Source organism: Ylistrum balloti, unplaced genomic scaffold (genome assembly GCF_031769215.1).
Source record: "Ylistrum balloti isolate Yb309-2 unplaced genomic scaffold, AGI_CSIRO_Ybal_v1 Utg370186, whole genome shotgun sequence".
NCBI lineage: Eukaryota > Metazoa > Mollusca > Bivalvia > Pectinida > Pectinidae > Ylistrum > Ylistrum balloti.
Genome location: NW_026782169.1, coordinates 911,467 through 933,149, shown reverse-complemented (window position 1 = coordinate 933,149; position 21,683 = coordinate 911,467). Strand labels below are relative to the sequence as shown.

The window sequence follows — 21,683 nt, the reverse complement described above, 5'->3', positions numbered from 1 at the left end:
ATTTTTCTATTTATAACTGGAGAAGATTTATATAACCTTAGCCTGCTATCTGACGAATTTATGTTTTTGTGCAGTAAACATTTGTTGAAATGTTGCATGGTGTTCGAGTAAAAATTAATTACAACCGATCGATCGAGAGTGACGAGCAATCAAACAATAACTGACTTACCACAGACTTCTCATTTTGAATCAACAGAAAGTGAATATGAAATGAATGTCTCCTGTTAACGCTTATGACCTACTTTTGATTACTGTTTGTGTAAGAAATCTCTTTGCTCAGTATTGATGTCAGATGTCATTATGTTTGCAATAGACACACGAACTGTTTTCCTATGAAGGTGATTTGTGGATTCTTAGCTTAAGATCAGCAAAATTTTTTTCAAGAGGATCGGGAAAATATGAAAAAATAAACCTGGTTCACTGGATTACACGACTACTATTGTCAGGGAAGAAACAAAATCTTTGATGCAAGGGGGAAATCTATTTTGAAGTTATGTTAGAAATTAATGGGGGAAAAAACAACAGTTAGTTGTGCTTTCTGAGTGAAAAAGGTTTGAAGTGCATGAAACTAAAACCAGTTTCATAAAACTAAGCGAGACTTTTGAGCTACGTAATTCAATTATTTCCTGTTCGTATCGTACAGTTCAATGTGTCATTATGTTACCTAGAAAATGTACAATCATAGCTCGTGAAAAATGTCTTCCAGGAAAAAAGGAGATGGGTTTTTTTAATCCCTGTGACACGGAAATGTGGAATGTAAATAAAGGAATTGTAATAAAATTGTTATGACTGCACACGTATATATATATATATATCAAACAAAAATTAATTAATTTATCTGTACTATCAACATAACCACTACAAACCTATTGAGTTATCTCCCTTTTTCATACAGGTTTGTTTCCACATGTACGGGTTCATTAATGGCAGAAACTTCAGCGTCATTTTTGAGGGCTATCTGTTTTCGAGCGTTTAGCGTTTCCTTGTTACATATTTTCAGACTGATGTGAGATACATACCCAACTTTTGTTCGATCTTAGTTTATCAGTCAATACTGTATAGCCGGTTATTTTTCGCGGGGATGATGTTTTCTCTACTTCAGGTGATCACCTACCTAAAGGTGATCGTGAAACTTTCAATTCGTAAAATGATATGATACGTGTTTTAGATCTCATTTAACATCACGGTCGTAAAATTTTAAATCTTTAATATATAATTCGTTCGTTTTAAAAGAAAACCCGATTGCCCGGAGAAAACTCCAATATAAGGCCAGGTAACCCCCTACCTTTTCACGTCCCTTCAGGGAATCGAATCTGCGTCAACCGAACACCTTAGTACAGGATCGTAAATGAATTTTCATGTCATATGAAATGTTACAACACATGTCTTGGAACAAATCTTCAGATACCGAATTAACTGCGACTAGTTAACACCATAGGTTGATGATGCATGGCTGTTGCTATCCAGAAAGGGATATGTTGCAAAAGAAATCATCACCCTAATTATACAGTATGGTGAAAACCTGTCCTTGTTGATTGAGGTATGTATTTCAGTTATATGAGTAAGCATAATATCTTGTATAACGAAAAAATCTCAATCACTCTCACACAAACGCATGTAAGACCATCTTTGTATAAAATAAGAGCGATCAGGCAAAGAATACCAAGGTCAAGTGCAAATAATCCTTTAGTTCTCACTCACATCCATAATACTGGGACTCATCAAACACAATAGAGATCGACAATCTGGGACTAGAAATTGTAGAAAGAAAAATAAAATATATTAATTCAATGTGGCCAAAATATGAGTCTTAGACTTGACCGAGGATTAGATATTTCTCCTAATCCAGGCTCACAATCGATGAAGTGATAACAAACTATCAACAACTGCCAGTTATAGACGGAGGCACTAACCACAGGTCATGAAGGATTAGCGTATTCTGCTTCATCGGCAATCAACTGTAGAGCCTGGTTAAACCAAGAAAGTGATGTTTCGTTATCAAATTAGAATTTCGCTACAGAAAGAGATCGTAATCTGGTATTTTTTACACGTTAATATTGTATTACCTGGTTCACATATGACTCCGGCATCCTCTGTGTGGTCACAATCTCCACGTCCATATGCCTGCATAGAACACTGACCAAGGTTAGTCTCTTGACCAGTGCACTGGGTTTCGTCCAACCATATAGGTCCAACACCACTTCCATATCTAGCCTTGGACGCGTGCGTAGTACTGAAGATTGATGGATAACGGTGGATGGATGTATGAACTGAACAAGTTTATATCTGGAACTCTTGTAAATTCCGTTTTATAATGATCAATTAGAATTGTGAGTACATTAATGTTGCAAAGCTTGCTTTCCAAATATATTTGATTTGATTTGGGAGAAAGACATTTTCAACTGCTGACGAACAATGATAAAAAGAAAGGATTTATCTTTTTCCTGTAAGTTTTAAACAGTCTTTTCAGATAAGTGATTAGCGATATTAAATAATATATCACAATAGAAAATAAACATTCTAAACAATAGTATTGGGAATGTTACCTCTTGTATCCCAACATGCGACAAACAACTTTTGCGTCATTATCGTCCCAGCTATCGTCACAAACAGTCCCCCATGTACCATTGTGTAGGACCTCGACCCGACCTTCACGTGCATTGGGACCATCCACCAAACGCACTTTCAACGATTCTTAAGAGTAAAGATTTTTATAATGATTTAGATGTGTTCAAATCAGTTAATACCCATGAATTCTTTTGAAGCAGTTTTTCTGTTCTTCATAAATCACTAATTTCATGTGTGGTTGTATGTTAGATATCGCCTGCACCAGGAATTTACTTCAGAATCTTATGTAGATACAATAAAATGTATCTTTATCGAACACGACAAAGACAAAACTCTCTAAATTAATAGCTTCTTGCCTCCTGGACATATCACTCCAGCATCCTCTGTATGGTCACAATCTCCACGTCCATATGCCTGCATAGAACACTGACCAAGGTTAGTCTCTTGACCAGTGCACTGGGTTTCGTCCAACCATATAGGTCCAACACCACTTCCATATCTAGCCTTGGACATGTGTGTAGCAGAGGCACTTGGAATTACATTGGAAGTCAAATTAGATTTTACTATATGCAGTCCATTAAGGAAAACATGCTTTGCAAACAATTTTTTTTGTTTTGTTTCACATTGTTAGGCCAATACCATTTCTGACAAGTATCTAAAGCTGCATTGTGCTGTTGAACCCTTTACATTTGTATTTGGTTACATGTTTTCATATTGAAAGGTGCTAACCACCTGTGTGTTATTATTTTTACCCAAACTATTCACATATATATTGTGTTCTTGAAACACAACATACACATCATACAGATTGATAGAAACTCACGTGTCATAACCGAGCATCCGACAAACAACTTTTGCGTCATCATCGTCCCAGCTATCGTCACAAACAGTCCCCCATGTACCATTGTGTAGGACCTCGACCCGACCTTCACGTGCATTGGGACCATCCACCAAACGCACCTTCAACGATTCTTAATAAGCGCGATCACATTGGAAATGAACATCAACTGAAAACTTGGCAAATACTTATAAAGATTTCTTACTATTAAAAAGCTTGGGCTGACTGATAAGTTGTAAGCCATGTATTGAAGTAATTAAGCAGGGGTGTCCTTTTTCAGCTCTACTATTTCTTGACTACATAAGGTTACATACGCAAAGATTGGTGTCATTTGGTCAGTCCATGTCGGTTGAAGAGGTATCACTCTAAAGAAATCAGGCAAGTGAGTTTTGCAAAATGGACAAAATCGCGGAAGCGCCCCTAAGGATATCCATGATGTGGTAGAAACAATAGGGATTGATGCCCATGCCAGGGAGAGAAGGTGGATGACGGAATTTCAGGGCGGCATGTAGGCCCTTTGAGAAAGCCTGTTACCGTTTCAACCCCAGAAATGGTCAATAAAGTCCATGGTATTGTTATGGTTGACAGGCGAGTTATACAGAGATATATATCCAGTACAGTTGGGATTTCACAGGAAAGAGAACATTGCATTCATACGGAACGTCTTTCATTGAGAAAGCTCTCAGTCCGTTGGGTACCAAGACTTCTGACATTTCATCAGAAACACACTAACTTTCTGTAGAGGTTTGTGACAATAAATGAAACATGGTTAAGAGAAAATATTAAATAAATATTGATGTTAAGCGCCGCAGAAAGTTTATTAAAAAGGCGTTGTTTCGCCAGGACAATGCCCCGGTTCACAAGTCTGCCATTGCCATGACTGCCATTAACGATTGTGGCTTTGAATTGATTGAACATCCGCCTTTTTCACCTTATCTCGCTCAATCAGACTTTAATCTATTTTCAAGATTGAAAAAGGTCAAGAAAAGGACTTCTGTAAAAGTGGCATTGGGGCCATTAAACATCGCTGGTAAAAGTGTGTAGATACGGAAGGAGATTATGTTGAAAAATAATGCAATATGTCCGCCAAAAGTCAAATCCTTGATATGAGGCTCACAACTTATCAATCAGCCCTAACAGACAATTCATTTTTAACTGAATATAATCTATGAAGTGAGATCAAAAGAGTCAAATACCTTTCGGGGACGTGGTGGGTGGGTTTGTGACTGTTGTTGTTGTTGCTGTTGTTGTTGTTGTTGTTGTTTTTGTTGTTGTGCTAGAGGTAGTAGTGGGTGTGGAACTCGCTACTACTCCAGAAGTCGGCGTCGCTGATTATAAGACATGCAACACAAATGTTTAACATGAAATATATCACAGAACAATTCTATGCTATGATTCTAAAGCACTCGGGGCTTTATGGCCATTTTTACATTTTGAAAAGAGGTATATCATAAATCAAAAATAGATCAATTGACAGACACGAAGCGACGTCATGAAACTAGAACCGACAAGCAGATAAATTTCATAACGAAATGTTAATACGCTGAAATCTTGACTAATACTTGTCATCCGCTTACTTTTTCTCCTTTGTCTTTCTATGTAAAGGTGATTAAACATTTAAACGCTTTACCGTGGTTACATTGCACTGCGATAATCCTACCGCTTTGACAATTAGCCGATGAAAATCGATATCAATAAAAATTATATCAATAATTCGATTAAGTGATATCAAGACATATCTAATGATATGTTAAATTATTGATTACATAAATCGTTTCTCATTATTATCATTTACGGAGGTATGATGCTTTCAAATAAACATGGATATCAAATGTGTAAACAATATATACATGGCTAGTTACCATTCTGTACATCAATAACCTAAAGTCTGAATGTTGTTGAATGATACGCACTGTCCATCGTCATTTAAAAAGGAACGATTAACACAGCTTATTTATAAGTCTTTGTGTAGAGTCATCGCTGTTGTCTGTATTTTGTTCATGCTTGAGGGGTTTTACTTATCTTCTATATAGACTTCACTGTCCTTTATTTAAATGTTTGGAAGCAAGATACGGTGTACTGTTCTCATCTCATTGTCATTATAGTATTCAGCTAAACCATAATAGTGCGAATCGCTTATACATCGCTTACTTGATGTACTATGTATTTCAACACATTTTGATAGACAGCAGTATGTTTCCGTTGACTGTTTAAACCAACAAAGCATTCTACTAGCGACGTGGCTCGATAAGCATCAACAGGTCCATTTTAAAGGCAGTACACATATCATTTTTTTTTCTGCACGACAGATCCTCGTTAACACAACCAGTCACACATTTCCCATTTCTAGAAACGTTAAAGGAAACGGAAGTTAAACAATGAGCGTTTCTTCAAACCTTTCCGGATATTTATACAAACTTGAGAGAGGTCCTGACAAAACCTAGAGAAAAAATTGTTCCCGTGGCTTTTTATGCAAGAAAATTTGAGGATGATAAAAATATCTCGTTTACAAGTGATAGAGATTGGGACTTTAAATACATAAAGATGTTTAAAGACTTTATACAGCTTTAACAGTGACTACTGTATGACTGGTCATTTTCAAGGATAAATATTTTCGCTATTTCTCCTAGAGCGAGCAAATTATATTATAGCGAATTAAACATTCTGATGAAGAATAATTTTTCAGTTTTTATAAATCAAATATAAAGGAGAACTGAAAGTTAGCTTTTAAGTTATCAAATCCTTCTCTATCTGGATTAAGCTATCAAATTTATTTAAGAAATTTGATGATATGTAATAATAGCATATCAAAGTATTTGCCAATAAAAATATATTCTAGTTAAAATGTAACCTTGACCTTTGACCTGGTGACACTGTTAACCAGTAGCAGTTAAAGCAAACATGAGAGCTTTGGCCCTTAACAGTCATCTGACAATTGACAAACGGATGAAGAAACCACAGGATTCACTGTTGGTGGTCTGACACATCTGATGAATTCAAATTTTGAACATTCCTTGAAAGTAACAGACGATCATAAATTTTAGGTTCTGTTTATGAAAAGCAGTAGCACAATCAGGTTACAAATATGGCTACTGCGGTTACCATGATGACGTTTTGATCAGACTGAAAAATAACAACGTTTATCTCTTTTTTCCCTTCACAAATCGAACTCCAAATATTTTCCCATTGGTGTGAATGAAACACGAGTTGATCAGAGGATTACTTCATGCATGTTTGATATCACCACTGCAACACATGCCAAATTGGTTGAACTTTACTCAGGCGTAAAAACGGAGTCGCGTTATGGTCCAACAGATTGCCTAACTTCCCCTTTGGGGGCACCATCCCCAAGTCCTTAGGGGTCAGATCAGCTTTCTGAATTTATGAAATGATTTTTCCTTCATCAATGATGTTTCGTACCATAGTTGGTTAAAACCCAGTCAAGGCTTAATGAAGAGTAGCATTTTAAAGCAAAATATTGACTAACTTTCCCATTTGGAGTTCCGCCCGCCCCCAGGTTACTAAGGGTCGAATCAACTTTCTGAATTAAACAAAATAATTGTCCATCCTCAGTGATGTCTCAGGTCAAATTTGGTTGAATTCTAATCAAGCATTAAGGAAAAGCAGCATTTTGAAGCAAAATATTGACTAACTTTCCCATTTCGGGCCCCGCCCACCTCCAGGTTCCCAGTGGTCGGATTCACTTTCTGAATTTAAGAAACGATAACCCATTTCCAATCATTTTTCAGACCAAATTTGGTTGAAATGGCTTCAAGCATTTAGAAAGAGCAGCGTTATGAAGCAAAATATTGTTTCATTTCCCACTTTGGGGTCGGAACCGAATTGGAAGGGTAATACTTTCTTTCGATACGTATTTTCTAATTATATAAACTTGCTTCAAATTAATTGCTTCGAAAAAGAATTTTGTTAACGACTACAGTAGAAAACAATGGATTTACATTAACATGATCAATATGATTATGTAAGACTGTTGGCAGCTTAGCTATTGTTCAAAACACGAGCTGTCCAGCTGATTGCAATCTTATGAAATATAGAAAACTAAATGATCCGATGAGATTTTGAAATAAAAGTGAAATGTTCATTTAAGATCTGGTGTAAAGCAAGTGATAATAGGGTCAACTGTATTGCTACAAATGCGATTAACTAATTACAGGATTGAGCGAGAATTTACAGGATCGAGGAATAAAAAGGCCGTTTTAATGGTGTTAATTTCATTGTTTTGTTTGAAATGGCCAAAAATAAATCATCACAAGATATTTTAACGGCAAATTGAAATTGAATTATATATATGTTACAAGACATAATCCTACCCGATCTTGTCAATCGTCTTACCGATCCAAATATGCTTATGTTCACGTATGCGCACCCGTAACGATACTGTGCGTGGGGCTGCCATTATGTATGCAACTTGTTAGAAAGAAAATAGTATAAATATATGTGTTCTTTATAAACGTAAGCTGTGTTAATATCACTTTCTATACCTAGATAATTCCATCTATACTCGCAAACAATAATAAAGAAGGTAGATGAGTGAATGGTAAAAAAATGTCAGCCATATTGGATTGTGGCCCTTGTAAAAAACAACTACCTTATATGGTAATTGTACTTAAGCATAAATTTTATTCTTACAAACGAAAATTAACGCTCGTTTAAAAATGCGATCCTCTAATCCGATATCCTGGATCAGTCCCTGTTATGGTGCCTTGAGACAAGATCGTGTTTCATCCGGACAGGTAGACGTCTACCAAGCCATTTCGACCTATATTTCCGAATTCCGAAGTCATAACTTGGTTTGTACAATCTCGTCCATCAAACACTCATTGGAAAGATAAAATATTTCTTATCACGGTTATGTATATGTTACTAAGATATTCGACACCTTGCGTTATCTAAAAAAAAATAATTGAAAAAAAGTTTTTTCTTCTCTCGAGTTACACTTCTTGACATAGATATGGTCTGTGGGTCGGGAATTCATACAAAATCTCTGTAGAATGCAATGTTATTTTATCCATAGCATAAAACGCTCATCAGCAGGGGTACTGTAGGTTTAGTAGGTGAAATAGAAAGAAAACATTTTGTCCTTACCACAGTGCCACTCCGCAGTTGACCTCATCGCCCAGGCAGACTGTTTATAAATCATTACATTAGTTTTGTTCATGGAAATATTATACATTTGTTGATTGGGTGTGATGTCAACATGTGTTATGTTAAACCAGAGGATTCAACTTTCGCCTGAGGCCGAAGGCAACAGTTTGGTACGAGGGTTCAACATAACACATGTTGACCGAAAATCCAGCATACAAGTGGTTTGTTATACCTTTAACCGTTGATATCTAAGAAAACGAAACATTATAGATAAATATAAATGAGAAGACAACATCATATGAGATGGGGTAGGGTTGGGGGCATTGTTGCTAGATGGCGGAAATTGTAACAACCGGGAAGTACCGAACAGTAATGAGCTGTGACGTAATCAGTCAACATCGAGATGTTGACCGGTAACTAGGCCAAACACCTGGAATTTCAGACTTAGTAGAAAGGTATAGATAATAAACAGTAACGATATAACAAATGTGAATGTCCTATTCTGAGTTAAGACGCGCTAAGGAAATGGTTGACCTATAATACTGTTGATCATTTAAATAGTTAATTGTATCTGAAAGAGTAAGTCTTAAACAATTCGGGATCTGTGATCTGTGGTTACCATTAATATTGACATATCCTGCATTATTGTGTATAATATTAAGTTAGATATGTTTTTTTCTTACTGTTTATTTATCAATTTATTTATTTATTTATTTATTTTATTTCTTTCTTATTTTGTAAAAATAACGACCGGTGTTAATTAACAATGCAACCATTTTTCAGTTAGATAAGCGAATCAGCAATGCTCTTTCAAATATGATTTTTTTCTGAAATAAAAAAAAATCTACACAACAGTTTGATTCATATTTTTCAGGTTGTCAGTGTGTCAAATCGTTTGTTGGACTAATGTTGAACTTTTTTCATGAAACACATTCTTCCATCACATTCTGTATACTGTATAATTAATCATAAATGACTTTTCAAATCTTAATTTAAAAAAAAACTCATCTCACCCGCCCGTTCCGTTCAGACAAATCTATCCGGAGATAAGTCGCCCCAAAGATTTCAACATGATCGTTTAAGTAAGGGTAACACAAGTTGACAAAAAGGTCGCACATGCTTCCAGCAAAGAAATGTACACACATTTGTTTGTCCTGCCGAGGGCACAGCATGCAGTTTTCTCCTCCAAAGTTATTATTAAAAGATTGATGGTTTCCAGTGTTGCCTCCTTCAAAAAAGACATTACCCATAGGTTGAAAAGGTCCTGGGTTAAAGGCGGGCTCGAGATTATCCGGGTTCTGACTGAAGAGCGGATGCCAGTTTCGATTAGACCGTCCAAACGCCATCCTGTGTTTCACATCGCTTGAATCAGTGACAATGGGTGTGTGCTTTGTTTGTGGTGGTATTTTCACGTTGGAGGACACATAAGGCGAAATTAGTGTTAGAATTAATGTCGTACATGCCAGTGGTATCTGTGGAAAAACAAATGTGAAATAACCTTTATTCAAAATGTGATACAAAGATATATGCAAAGTACAATGACCCGAAAATGAAAGGAATAAGATGTATGTACCAAACCCGTGCAACTGTTAACAAATAATTCTCAGTGGTAGCATACAGAAAACTGTTCGCACATCCTCAATACCCAAAGGGTTACGATCATTGTCCTTCTCTGCATCCCTGGAATATTTCATATCGAAATGAAGGCGCAGGCGAAGTAATTTGATAGGTCTAGAGCGGGTTTCAGGAGAAAAAATGACCAATCACAGAATGATAGTCTCCTTTAGAAGATTATAAAGGAGCGATATCAACTTCAAATCCTGTACAAAATACAGTGATGCAAACTCGAATTCGTTTGATGTACATCGAATTTACAAATTAGTATTCTCGTCTTATACACAAGGTGTTGTGCATGAAGATTTCTAGGGTTCCAAAGCGCGAAAGTGAGGGGTTACTTTCACTTTCGTTCTCTGCATCCCTGAAACATGTAATAATTTGATAATAACATATTACATGGTAAAGCTTAAAATTAGATAAAGAAAAATGTCATTTACCATCTTGACTAAAACCATGATGTCTGTTGGTTGTGTAAAACTCCTTTGTCTGTGCTAGTCTGTCATTGTACAGTTTAGATAAGCATTTCACATGAACAAAGGTGATCATAGTGATAAATAGATAAGCAAAATACTATACCTGTACTGTAAAGGAGAGGAACTTCTTTAATTCAAACATCAACTCAATACACAATATTGTATCGCATTGACGAGTAATACGAAATTAATTTCCCGAAAACATATTCAACTCATGCGGAACAACAAACATATTTGCTGCAATTTATGGAGAGAAATACCATCTTGTGTGTCTTATATCGGTGTGATTTTTTCCTATCCAACACACAAGAAAAACTTACCAGTGTGTGTTAAGTTGTTAGATTATGTTTTGGTTTTCTTTGTTTGCTTGCTGTGTTTGTCCCGTGAACTACATGGATCATTTTGAGGCGGGATCCCCTTGGGGCAGCTGGTGGCTGCCTCACTGAACAACATACAGGAGATCCATCGCATGACATCCAGAGCAATAAGGGTAAAATGAATTTACCAATGACAAAACTACGACAACACAGATCGGTCCATTTATTTATTTATACTAAAACAAAGCCATTCATATTAATTATTCTGTATTTTTTTCTTTCTTTTTTCCCCTCCTTTTTTTGCTGATAAAAGTAAAACAATATTTAAAAACTAGCACTATATTACTTGCACACTTTGCAAGCTTTCTATGTGTAACCCTAGTAAACTACTAGCCGAAATAGAGAGAGCTTCTCTTTAGCTCGATTGGTTGGACGCCAGACTAGTAAGCCAGGTGTCCCGGGTTCGATTCCTAGCGGAGGCTTTGAAATAAATAATGACCTCTGTTACATATGTATTAAACTTGATCGAATGACGCCTGCCCTGTAAATACCGGGCATGTTGTAAGTGACGCTTGGTATTATGATACTATTTCGTCATCTCTTTGCCATGCCATGTCTTTTTAACTTTAACATGTACCAGACTATATACAGAGAATGATCACCAGCTACTATAGCAGCACACAACTAAGATTCTGTGTTAGAGACTTCACGACTTTATGGCAGAAATTAGAGAAGGAAATCATGACAAGTTGCACTATATCAGTCATCCTCTTCGTAATGGGGGTGATCGTGCTGATAAAGGCAGGAGAGAGGGAGACTAGTGGCCAAAAGCCAAATACCAACATCAGACAACCACCAAGCAGAGGTTTTTATGGACTATCACAACAGGAACCCATGTCCAAGCGCCGTGGGTCCTGACTGCTTTGCAGGTGACAGCACCGTGGAAAAGGATGTCAAGACGCCTCATCATCGGGTAGGGAAAGATAACCACATAGTTCCAGCTGACAGTAGAAGGGATAGACCATATGATTGATAGTTGACAACCCTACCAAACGTCTGAGAACGTAGTATGATGACAGCCTTCGCGACACTAGCAGCATCAGAAGACTAGAACAGCAGACGGCTGTGGGAATGAGGAACACTGACAAGACAGGGTTACCTGGCTAGTTCAAGGTCTGGATATTTCAGAATGGCTGGCTTTCCCGCTTGACTAGGCCATTGCTGCTGTATGAGATGGTCATCACAACAGTAGAAGGCTTAGAAAGAGTCATCAACAGACATTTGCCTCAGTCCGCTGTTGTAGCTATGTATTATATAGGAAGGAGAAGTGGCCCCAGTCCCCTGTTGTAGCTATGTATTATACAGGAAGGAGAAGGGGCCTCAGTCCCCTGTTGTAGCTATGTATTATACAGGAAGGAGAAGGTTTCCCAGTCCCCTGTTGTAGCTATATAATATACAGGACGGAGAAGGGGCCTCAGTCCCCTGTTGTAGCTATGTATTATACAGGAAGGAGAAGGGGCCCCAGTCCCCTGTTGTAGCTATACATTATACAGGAAGGAGAAGGGGTCCTAGTCCCCTGTTGTAGCTGTGTATTATACAGGAAGGAGAAGGGGTCCTAGTCCCCTGTTGTAGCTATGTATTATACAGGAAGGAGAAGGGACCCCAGTCCCCTACGGAAGCTATGTTTTTATAAAGCAAGGATAAGGGGTACCAGAACGGACATTTTTTTTACTGACGGTGATTTATAATGAGAGAAAGTGACGTTAATTTTATTAAGAATTTATTTTAGTTTCAACATTCATGAAATGATCAAGATGAATTTTGATTTTATTTTGATGCGAAATATAACAATTTATCTGAGATTGGGAAAATTCATTTAATTTTATTAAATTCAACCACTTATCGATGTCTCCACCCAGTGCGGACGACCCTAAAAAAGATGGCCGTTAATTCTTTTTCGTATGAGTCTAGAAATAAATTTTATACAACAGCGTGATCATGGTGGTTTTAAAACGCTCCATATCCATAAAAGTTAAAAGTTAAAAGAATGTGTCTGCTTCTATACAAAAAGATTTTTTTTTTATTTCGGTAAGATAATTAAAGTTGGATAAACTTTAAAAACATTGGAAGAAACTATCTAAAACTAATTTATGTCAATGGAAAGATGAATCAGAGAATTGGTGTAGATGAGAAATATTCAGATAACACACAAACACTTAAAGGGAGGTCACTCTTACAAACTATATGACACACCAATTTTGTTATTGATGGTGGAGGTTAGAAAATATATATATAATTGTGGGATTTATTAAGGATTTCAATACCAATACCATTTTTCGTTGATGAATTCATTTTTAAAATGTAACATTAATAATGATTTTCTTATATATCCTGAAATAGCCTCAACATTTAAGAAATGTTTACAAAATTGACATCAGGGAGCATGAACCGACTCGTCCCGTTCCACAAGCCAGTTTTGTTTTACTTTAAATAAAAAAAAGAGAAATGTTCAAAACATTTTGTGACATTTTTAACACAAGAAATCTCTCACATCTATATGTAAGGTCAAAGAAATGTAAGGACATATTCTTGACTTTACTGGTAAAACATATACACACGACCTTTACAAGTCACTTAGAACTGGAATTTCTCTGTCGACGGTTACAATTTGGAGTCGTTCGGCATATTTTAGTTACAAGTACAAACTTGTAAAAAATAAATAAATGAAAAAAATAGTCATTTTAAAGCAAAGCTAAAAGATAGTCCTCTCTGCAATCTCCAGTTGTAACCATGGAAACATTTTTACATTTATTTTGGAAATATGGTAAAGTCCAAACTCTCATTCAAAGTCCGTGTTGTTAGAGGCTTTATTTAAACCCTTCACATTAAATATACGAAGATTTTGCTTTTGAGCTGAGATCAATAATAACAACATTCAAATACATAAAATTTACAATCCGGTCATTCACCGGATAAATATGTATATTTTTTAGAACTAGGTTTCTCACACGTCATCATGAATCTATGCCATTCTTGATAAAACAAATATATATTTAAATACCTAGTATATACGTAATTATATAATATATGTATTATATATTCAATGTGCTCTGTATGGAAAGACGGAATGTAACAAGTAAGGTTCCTAGAGGAAGCCATTTTAATATTTAATCCTATCTCCTCTTATGGAGAAATGTACACCACCAAGTTGTGTGAATGAGGAGGAGGAGGAGGAGGAGGAGGAGGGGAGCTGTATACCAATATATATGTATTACGTTGTAAGTCGATGTGTGTAAATGATGATGATTTTCAAGTGAATATCAAAGTTGTCTTGTTTATCACTTCTGTGCTAGAATGAGATGAGTTGACGTTGTTTTTGTATACTTATAATATATTGAACTTTTTTAAATACCATTTTTATGTGCTCTCAATTTATTTCATCTATATGAAATTCTTTTTTGTTTTTTTTTTTGTTTTTTTTTTTTTTTTTTGTTATTATTATTTTTTTTTGTTTAAGGTAAATAAACTTCTGTACATTATGCTATATTTCGCTTAAGTGAAAAAGAATTCCATATAAGTGAAATAAATTTTATTAGCCCTAATATATTTTTATTCTTCACGTCTGAAGTGAAAACCCTTTTTCACCTAAGTGAAATTGAACAAACAGTTAGGTAAGTGTGGTTGATAGGAGAAAATGTAACCTTCAGATTGCTTTGACCGTTATATTAGACTTAATAATAGGATAAATTCACTTAATTGAAAATAATTTAACATTATGTTTTAAACATATTTATTGTTTATAAAAAAAGTATCGGACACTATTTATATCAATTCATTTAGTCCTCTCCTAAATCAATAAATACGGGAATATTTTACAGAGGAATCACATGAAAACAAAATATATAAATTACCTATGAAGAGTGAAGACTACAAATATAGATGATAGGAGGAGAAAATTAATAAAGAGGGTGCTAGAAATATAGAGGTGAGATTAGGGACAGGAAAAGACAGGATTTAAAACACAGATAAGTTATACTGCTGTCCATTTACAGTTTTGATCTGTTCCTCTATTCCATCCAGTCTGCATATCAAAGTCTCAAATATATCCATTCCATAATATTTCACGTTTCGCTCAGTTCCACCTTGGTATTTCCAAACCAATATACATTCATCACAGTATTGGACAACCAACAGAACATAGTAACGATATGATAGTAGCATTATGTATTCACAAAGTACTTTTTTGTTTAGAATTTTTATTTTTGCCTTAAGGGAAGTAAGTTACATTTACTTTTATTATCTTTTCTATTTCACTTTGACTCAGTTGTCTGAAAATGTTTTTACCTTGAGTTGAAATAATTGTTTGCATTATTTTATTTTTCACTTAAGTGAAACTCCTTTAAACTTTAACGAAAAAACATTCTCTTTTATTCTGGGTTAGGGGGAGGGGGTGAATATATACAGCAATACAATACAATATGTACATTGATTGGCAATTGGACAATGTAACATTTTAAGTGTTATGCAATTATGTAACATATATAAGGCTGCTGTACACAGGGTTCTTGGGAGGGTGTGTTTTTGCACTTACTACGTGTTCATCGTAAAAGTGTCCAAACAAACTTCTCGTTTTTTTATGATACCATTCAGATTGCATGTCAAACATAAAAATAGTTAATACTAGTCTACAAGAAACAACAAATATAAGAATAGCAAATAAAATAATTCGTTTTATAGTGTTGATTCGTATTTTGTATCAACATTTTCATCTGGAATGATTGACCAATCGCAATAGAGTATTTTTGCGACGTTTTATGTTTCAGCCAATCAACAACGCGTAAGCTGTAATACGGGGGTCACAAACTTACCGAGGGTGAGAGAGAAGAACAAAGGGAAAGAGCAAGGAAGTCCAGTTACCAACAGGACAATTTGTAACACCTTTATTACCATCAGAGGCCATGTCCGATTCCGAAAAACAACCGGAGGAAAAGGAAGAACCTAAGAAAAATGTCATCGGTAAGTTTTGTGTGTCAAATTGATCAGAAAACGAAGAAAAACGCGAAATACTTGGGATGTCTGCGAAACTGGGTCACCGCGTGGTCGATCGAGACCATGTTCGTAGGTTTAGCGTGAGTGAAGATATTTCGATAAATTTGATATATTAAGTCTTTTGTTTGTGGTACACATTAGTATTTGTGTATATTGGTATGGTTGACTTTAATATTTTTATTCATTTTGTGTGTTTTTACCCAAAATTGCTAGCATTCAGATTTTTTTTCTCACCCGGCATGTTCCATCTCGACGAGCGACCATGTGGTTTTTTTAGGTCATGAATCTAGTCTCGTGTTTTATTTCACAGCGACGAAAGTTACCGGCACAGTAAAATGGTTCAACGTCAAAAGCGGATATGGCTTCATTAACAGGTGATTATTATTCATTTTCTATAATATATATCTTATTTATTTTAGTTCCATGGTTTCCAATATAAAATTTCCGTCCATGCCGACACCCCCCTCTCCATACCAGTGCGATCACGTGAAACGTGAATAAACTTGAATAGGGCTGTTTTGCTCGAGTGAAGACTGAATGTGTTTGTTAGCAATACAATGTGTCTATGCTTGCAAACATCACAATCTGTGGGATTTTGAATAGCCATGTTTATATATTTTATTTTGTCTACAGATTCATAATGTGCCACACCCCCTTTTCGGGTGTAAAGTGCAAATTGATATACAGTACAGTATCTTATCATTATAGGCATAAGGGTTGACTCAGTCAAGTGTGTGATGGAGTGTAAAATGATCACGAAAAACTCAAATGTTATAACAAACTTGGACATAGAAAAGTGTAGAGGTGTGATCAAATTCATATTTCTAAAATTGCCACAGGACTTCTTTTTTAATATTGAAGAAGTGCCTGTTAGACATCTCAGTGGTAATATTTGATTTCAAACCCATGCTTTAAATTAACTTTTATTGTGTTAGAAAATCTCAAAAGAACTTAAATGATGCCATGAGCTGGTATAGTTATAACAGATCTATATATGTTTCAGTTCATGACAGATTTTGCTAGCAAGTTAAATTTAATGTGATGTGAAAAATAGATAAAAGAATTATTTTATATGCATTTGTTTTCTTAATTTCTCTCAGATTTGTTTTTTGAAAACTATTTTTTAATGAAAGAAATTATATGACTATATTTCCTTATAGCATCTTATTATGATTATGAGTAAGTGAAATTCAGACGGTGATGTTTTTCTGGAAAATGACAAAGATATTGTTGTGGGATCCATGAATTATCAACAATTTTCTGATAATTTTGACAATACTAGATAACTATTTTTGTGTAGAAACACACATTGAACTTATCTTTCTTTTGTTTCATAGAGATGACACCAAAGAAGATGTATTTGTCCATCAGGTAAGAATGAAGTGATACACAGATTCATTATCAGTCTCCGTAATCAATTCATTGTCAATTTCCATAACCAATTCATCATCAATCTTTGTTACCAATTCTAGACTTTTTTTTTTTTTTAAACAGATTATTCCAGATTTTTTTTCTTATTATCATTATTTTGATAATTGATTTGTGTGATTTGTTTAAAAAAAACCATTGAACTCCTACAAGCTGTCTTTTAGATTGTTAAAATGTTTGCTACATGTAAATGTGATACACACTGATTTGAAAAATCTAAAGCACTAGACTGGAAAACCAATATAAAACTGATGGGCAAGTCACAAGTTTAACATCAATTAATTTCCAATTTCCAATTTCCAAATGTTTGATAACAAAACCTACAGAACTCAAACAGAAAAAAAAGTAGTTGAAAAACAGCTATGCTAACATTACACTTTTCATTTATAAAAACACCATGCATTGTTAATCTAGAAGACAGGAAGTACTACCCATTCAAAAAAAGCTATTTCAGAAATTTTGCACAGCCCATTTGGGTAGTTTTCAAGAGCTGTGATCAATATACAAGACATACATGAATATTACACAAATGAAATATGTCACTATTTAAATTAGAATCATACCTCTTTTTCATGGTTGCACAATTTGCTAATATGTTAATTAAAAATATACAAAATAGCTATTTGTGAAAAAATTTTCCTTATTTTGTTATGTTTTCAATACATTTCCATGATAGAGAATTTTGTTTATATAGAGGGGAAAACAAACCACTTAGGGAGTACTAGAGTTTTTCTATCCATAAAATTTGTTTATTTTAATCCCTGTAATGGAAAACATCCATGTTTGAAAATGGGTTTTAGATCAATATGCGAAAATTTTATTGATCAAATGGTAGCAAAGCGGCATACTAATCATCAGTTACTTTTGTTAATCAGCACACCACAAGTTCTATTTGGGGATCAGGCCTTTTAAAACAGTGAACCAGTGCTGGTAGAAATGCAGGGTTTTTTTTCCATGGCATTTGACGAGGTTCCAAATCCATTTTAGTTAATATTTTAGCTATTGAACTTCCCTGGAAAAGAAAAAGCTGTAGTTGCAGCTTTAAAGGAACAGGGGATGTTTTTCTTTACATTGTGTACAATTATGAACTGATCTTTACACACATTGATTCAATGACATTGTTTCTTATTTGCAGACTGCCATCACCAAGAACAACCCTCGTAAATACCTCCGAAGTGTTGGTGATGGTGAGAAAGTCGAGTTTGATGTCGTAGAAGGAGAAAAGGTAAAACTGGATTTCAACAATATATCAATAAATGATACAAACAGGCATACACTGCCGCTAACTCAATAGATATCCTGACTAGATTTTTTGTGGGTTCTGTACCAAGATCTATTATTCAATTAATATATGGTTTGTACTGTACTTGTTGTCAACTAAATCAGCCTGCGGACTAACAAGTTTAAATATGTTTTACGTCTATATTATATCATTATAAAATTATACATTTAAACATATTATACTAAGTTTGCAGGATTTGGAATAAAATATTTCAGTTAAACTAAAATTGTCCTGTTTGCTGATCATTTAAATGAGATTTGACATGAGTGTGTGAAATGATAAAAGTTATTTTCTGCTGCAGGGAAATGAGGCATCCAATGTGACTGGACCTGAGGGCAATCCTGTCCAGGGCAGCAAGTATGCTGCTGATCGCCGTCGTTATCGTGGCTACTACAAAGGAGGACCTGGAGGCCGTCGATTCCCACCTTACTCTCGCAATGTAAGTCTCGAATTTGGTTCTCATTTCCAATTTACACCCTAAACTACTCTAGCTCCATCTCATTCAAATAACACGAGTTAAGTCAGTACAGAAAGCTACACAAATAGTCCACCTTAATTTTCTGCTGTCTTGTCACTGAATTAACATGAGTTAAGTCAGTACAGAAAGCTACACAAAAAGTCCACCTTAATTTTCTGCTGTCTTGTCACTGAGATACAAATGGAATGTAAACCATGTCCGTTATCATATGATTCTGATTCTGTGTGTGTTGTGATTTGGAACCTTCGTATTCTTCAGGGTGAGGGTGGTGAGGGAGAAGAAACAGAAGAAGGGGAAGAGAGACAGAGGCGCCCCGCAGGACCACCTCGACGAAGGCCATACCGTGGAGGATACTTTGGTGGTTACCGTGGTTACTTCCGTGGGAGCAATTACCGCAGGGGCCCACTGAGACCACCCCCAAGGTACCAGAACCATGGGGGACAGATGGTAGAAGAGGACGGGCAGTACATGGATGATCAATTCCGTCGTCGTCGTCGACCCTTTGGCTACCGATTCTACCAACCACGAAACCCAAGGTACTATGGCCAGGGTGGTGAGGATGACGGATCATTCAGGGGCCGTCCTTATAGAGGAAGAGGACGCGGCGGTCGGGGGCGTGGCAGAGGCCGTGGAAACTCAAGGAAGAGGGTAAGTCTGATAAAGTGAAAATGAACATTTTTGCTATGAAATTGTATTGTTTTCAGAGAAAATATATAAGGAATATTGCTTTGCTTTATATTACATGTTCTGAACTTTAAGCATCAAAGGTTAGGAGTTGGGATTAAAAAAAATTGATCATTCCTGACAAAAATTTTGTCAGTTTTAAGTCGAGTAAATGATTAATGATTGTTGAAAAATTCAGCTATTGTAATGCTGAAATAAAAAAAATATGAGGGAGTTGAATTAAGTTAAATAAGTTTTTTGTGGAAAACTGGCTTCTTGGCCAAAAGTTGGTATTGTCTAAAGATTAATTGTTTAATTGTAGATAAACAAAGATAACCAAGAAACCAACAGCCAGGAGGGAGGAGATTCTAACGATGCCGGTGCTGAATCCTCAGGCGCAGGAGATGAACGAAATGATGGAGGAGAGCAGGTCGAGTAAGCATCTCTCGCCGGCAACCATCTTGCATCACCATCCAAGAACATATTATGATAAACCTTTGTAGTCCAGCAGTCTAGAATCCTGCATCTGTGTATTGCTTTAATCACATGGCCTTTTTCCTTATGTATTTAAAATCTTGACATGGCCGACTTGACGTAACCAACGCAGGAGCAGATAGCGGCAGGTCTAAAAATGTTCTCTTTTGTGTGTAGGAAGAAACACCAACTCACTCGACTATGCAAAAATAACATGCCATGAATGATATATATATATAGATAACTTTTCCTCCGAAGACAAACAGATGAGAAAGGTTGAAAATTTGTCTCTGATGGCACACATAAGAGAAAAGTTGATGACTTTGACTCGGACGATGAACTGAAGAGAAAAGTTGTTTGTGTGACTTTTACACAATAAATTAACAAAAAAAGAAAAAAAAAGAAAAAATTATACAAGGAACAAAAGAATTTTTATACTAATATTTAACAAAAAAAGAAAGCGGAATGAAGTGCATTTCAATTCCAAACATATTTGAAGAAACTATTTAACAAAATATGGCAAATATTGGAATAGATTAAAGTTGACTGACTTGGTGTTGCACGTTTTATTATGATACCAATGTTATTTGATAGTGCTTAATAATTGAAATTTCTCACAGAGGTCTACATCCAGTTTCTGTGTAGATCCAAGAAAAAAAACCCAGGCGGCGAATGAAATTTTTACGTCTGAAAGACAAAATTGTGCATGAAATAAACATCTGCATTGAAAAAAAATGTTGTTTGTGATCTGGTGTCTATAATGGAATAATACTGAATTGCTTCCCTTTATAATAAAGCTTATTCAAAAGTTACCTACATTTATTTCGAATTAACAGAATTTATGAATATCAATCTTAGCATAAAATAATTAAGTATTATTAAATATTTTTATGTTTTTCATTTTTGTTAATACTATGAATATATATTTATAGAAAACATCATTTGATGTTCTAAAGTTTGAAGATCTGGCTTTTTTCCTGAATTTGTACATGAAATAGAATTCTTCATGAAAAATATAAATGATAATTAAGGGAAGTAATCCAGTTTATCTTTGTCGAATGCATCCTTTGGACACTTTCGACAGCAGTTGTTGCATTAGCCTCTTAAGGAACAAAGTCGGGTGTTGCTTGTAAAGTCTTGGTCAACTAGTGTCTGGTTGTCGGAGGCATTATCTTTGCGATGGTGTCATGGTTTGAAAATTTTGAAACCGTATAAAAAGTGGTATCTGAATCAAGAACCTCTGACCTTCACATTTTACTCTATTCCATATACGACCCAGTATTCTTACAATTTATAAATTTTAGGGTTCCACAGAAAACTGATTTGTAGAATGACCCATTTTCAATACAGTTGTAAATCAGACATTTGTTGAACTGCAAATAGATGTATG

General features: G+C 35.4%; 2 protein-coding genes across 2 annotated transcripts; one reads left to right on the top strand and one right to left on the bottom strand.

Annotated features, from left to right (window-relative positions):
* Nucleotides 1-1,686: 1,686 nt before the first annotated feature.
* On the bottom strand, nt 1,687-9,858 carry LOC132551231 (neurotrypsin-like). Its single transcript, XM_060215345.1, has 6 exons — nt 9,759-9,858; nt 3,392-3,539; nt 2,925-3,097; nt 2,547-2,694; nt 2,067-2,233; nt 1,687-1,751 (listed from the first exon to the last, which is right to left on the bottom strand). Exons 1-6 carry the CDS (start codon nt 9,856-9,858, stop codon nt 1,687-1,689), a joined length of 801 nt encoding a protein of 266 aa, XP_060071328.1.
* Nucleotides 9,859-15,799: 5,941 nt separating this feature from the next.
* Nucleotides 15,800-21,028, top strand: LOC132551206 (Y-box factor homolog). The gene is made up of 7 exons (XM_060215320.1): nt 15,800-15,935; nt 16,279-16,342; nt 17,306-17,339; nt 18,532-18,621; nt 18,980-19,117; nt 19,415-19,804; nt 20,142-21,028. The coding sequence occupies exons 1-7, from the start codon at nt 15,878-15,880 to the stop codon at nt 20,256-20,258; spliced, it is 891 nt and encodes a 296-aa protein (XP_060071303.1). The 5' UTR covers nt 15,800-15,877; the 3' UTR covers nt 20,259-21,028.
* Nucleotides 21,029-21,683: the final 655 nt, after the last annotated feature.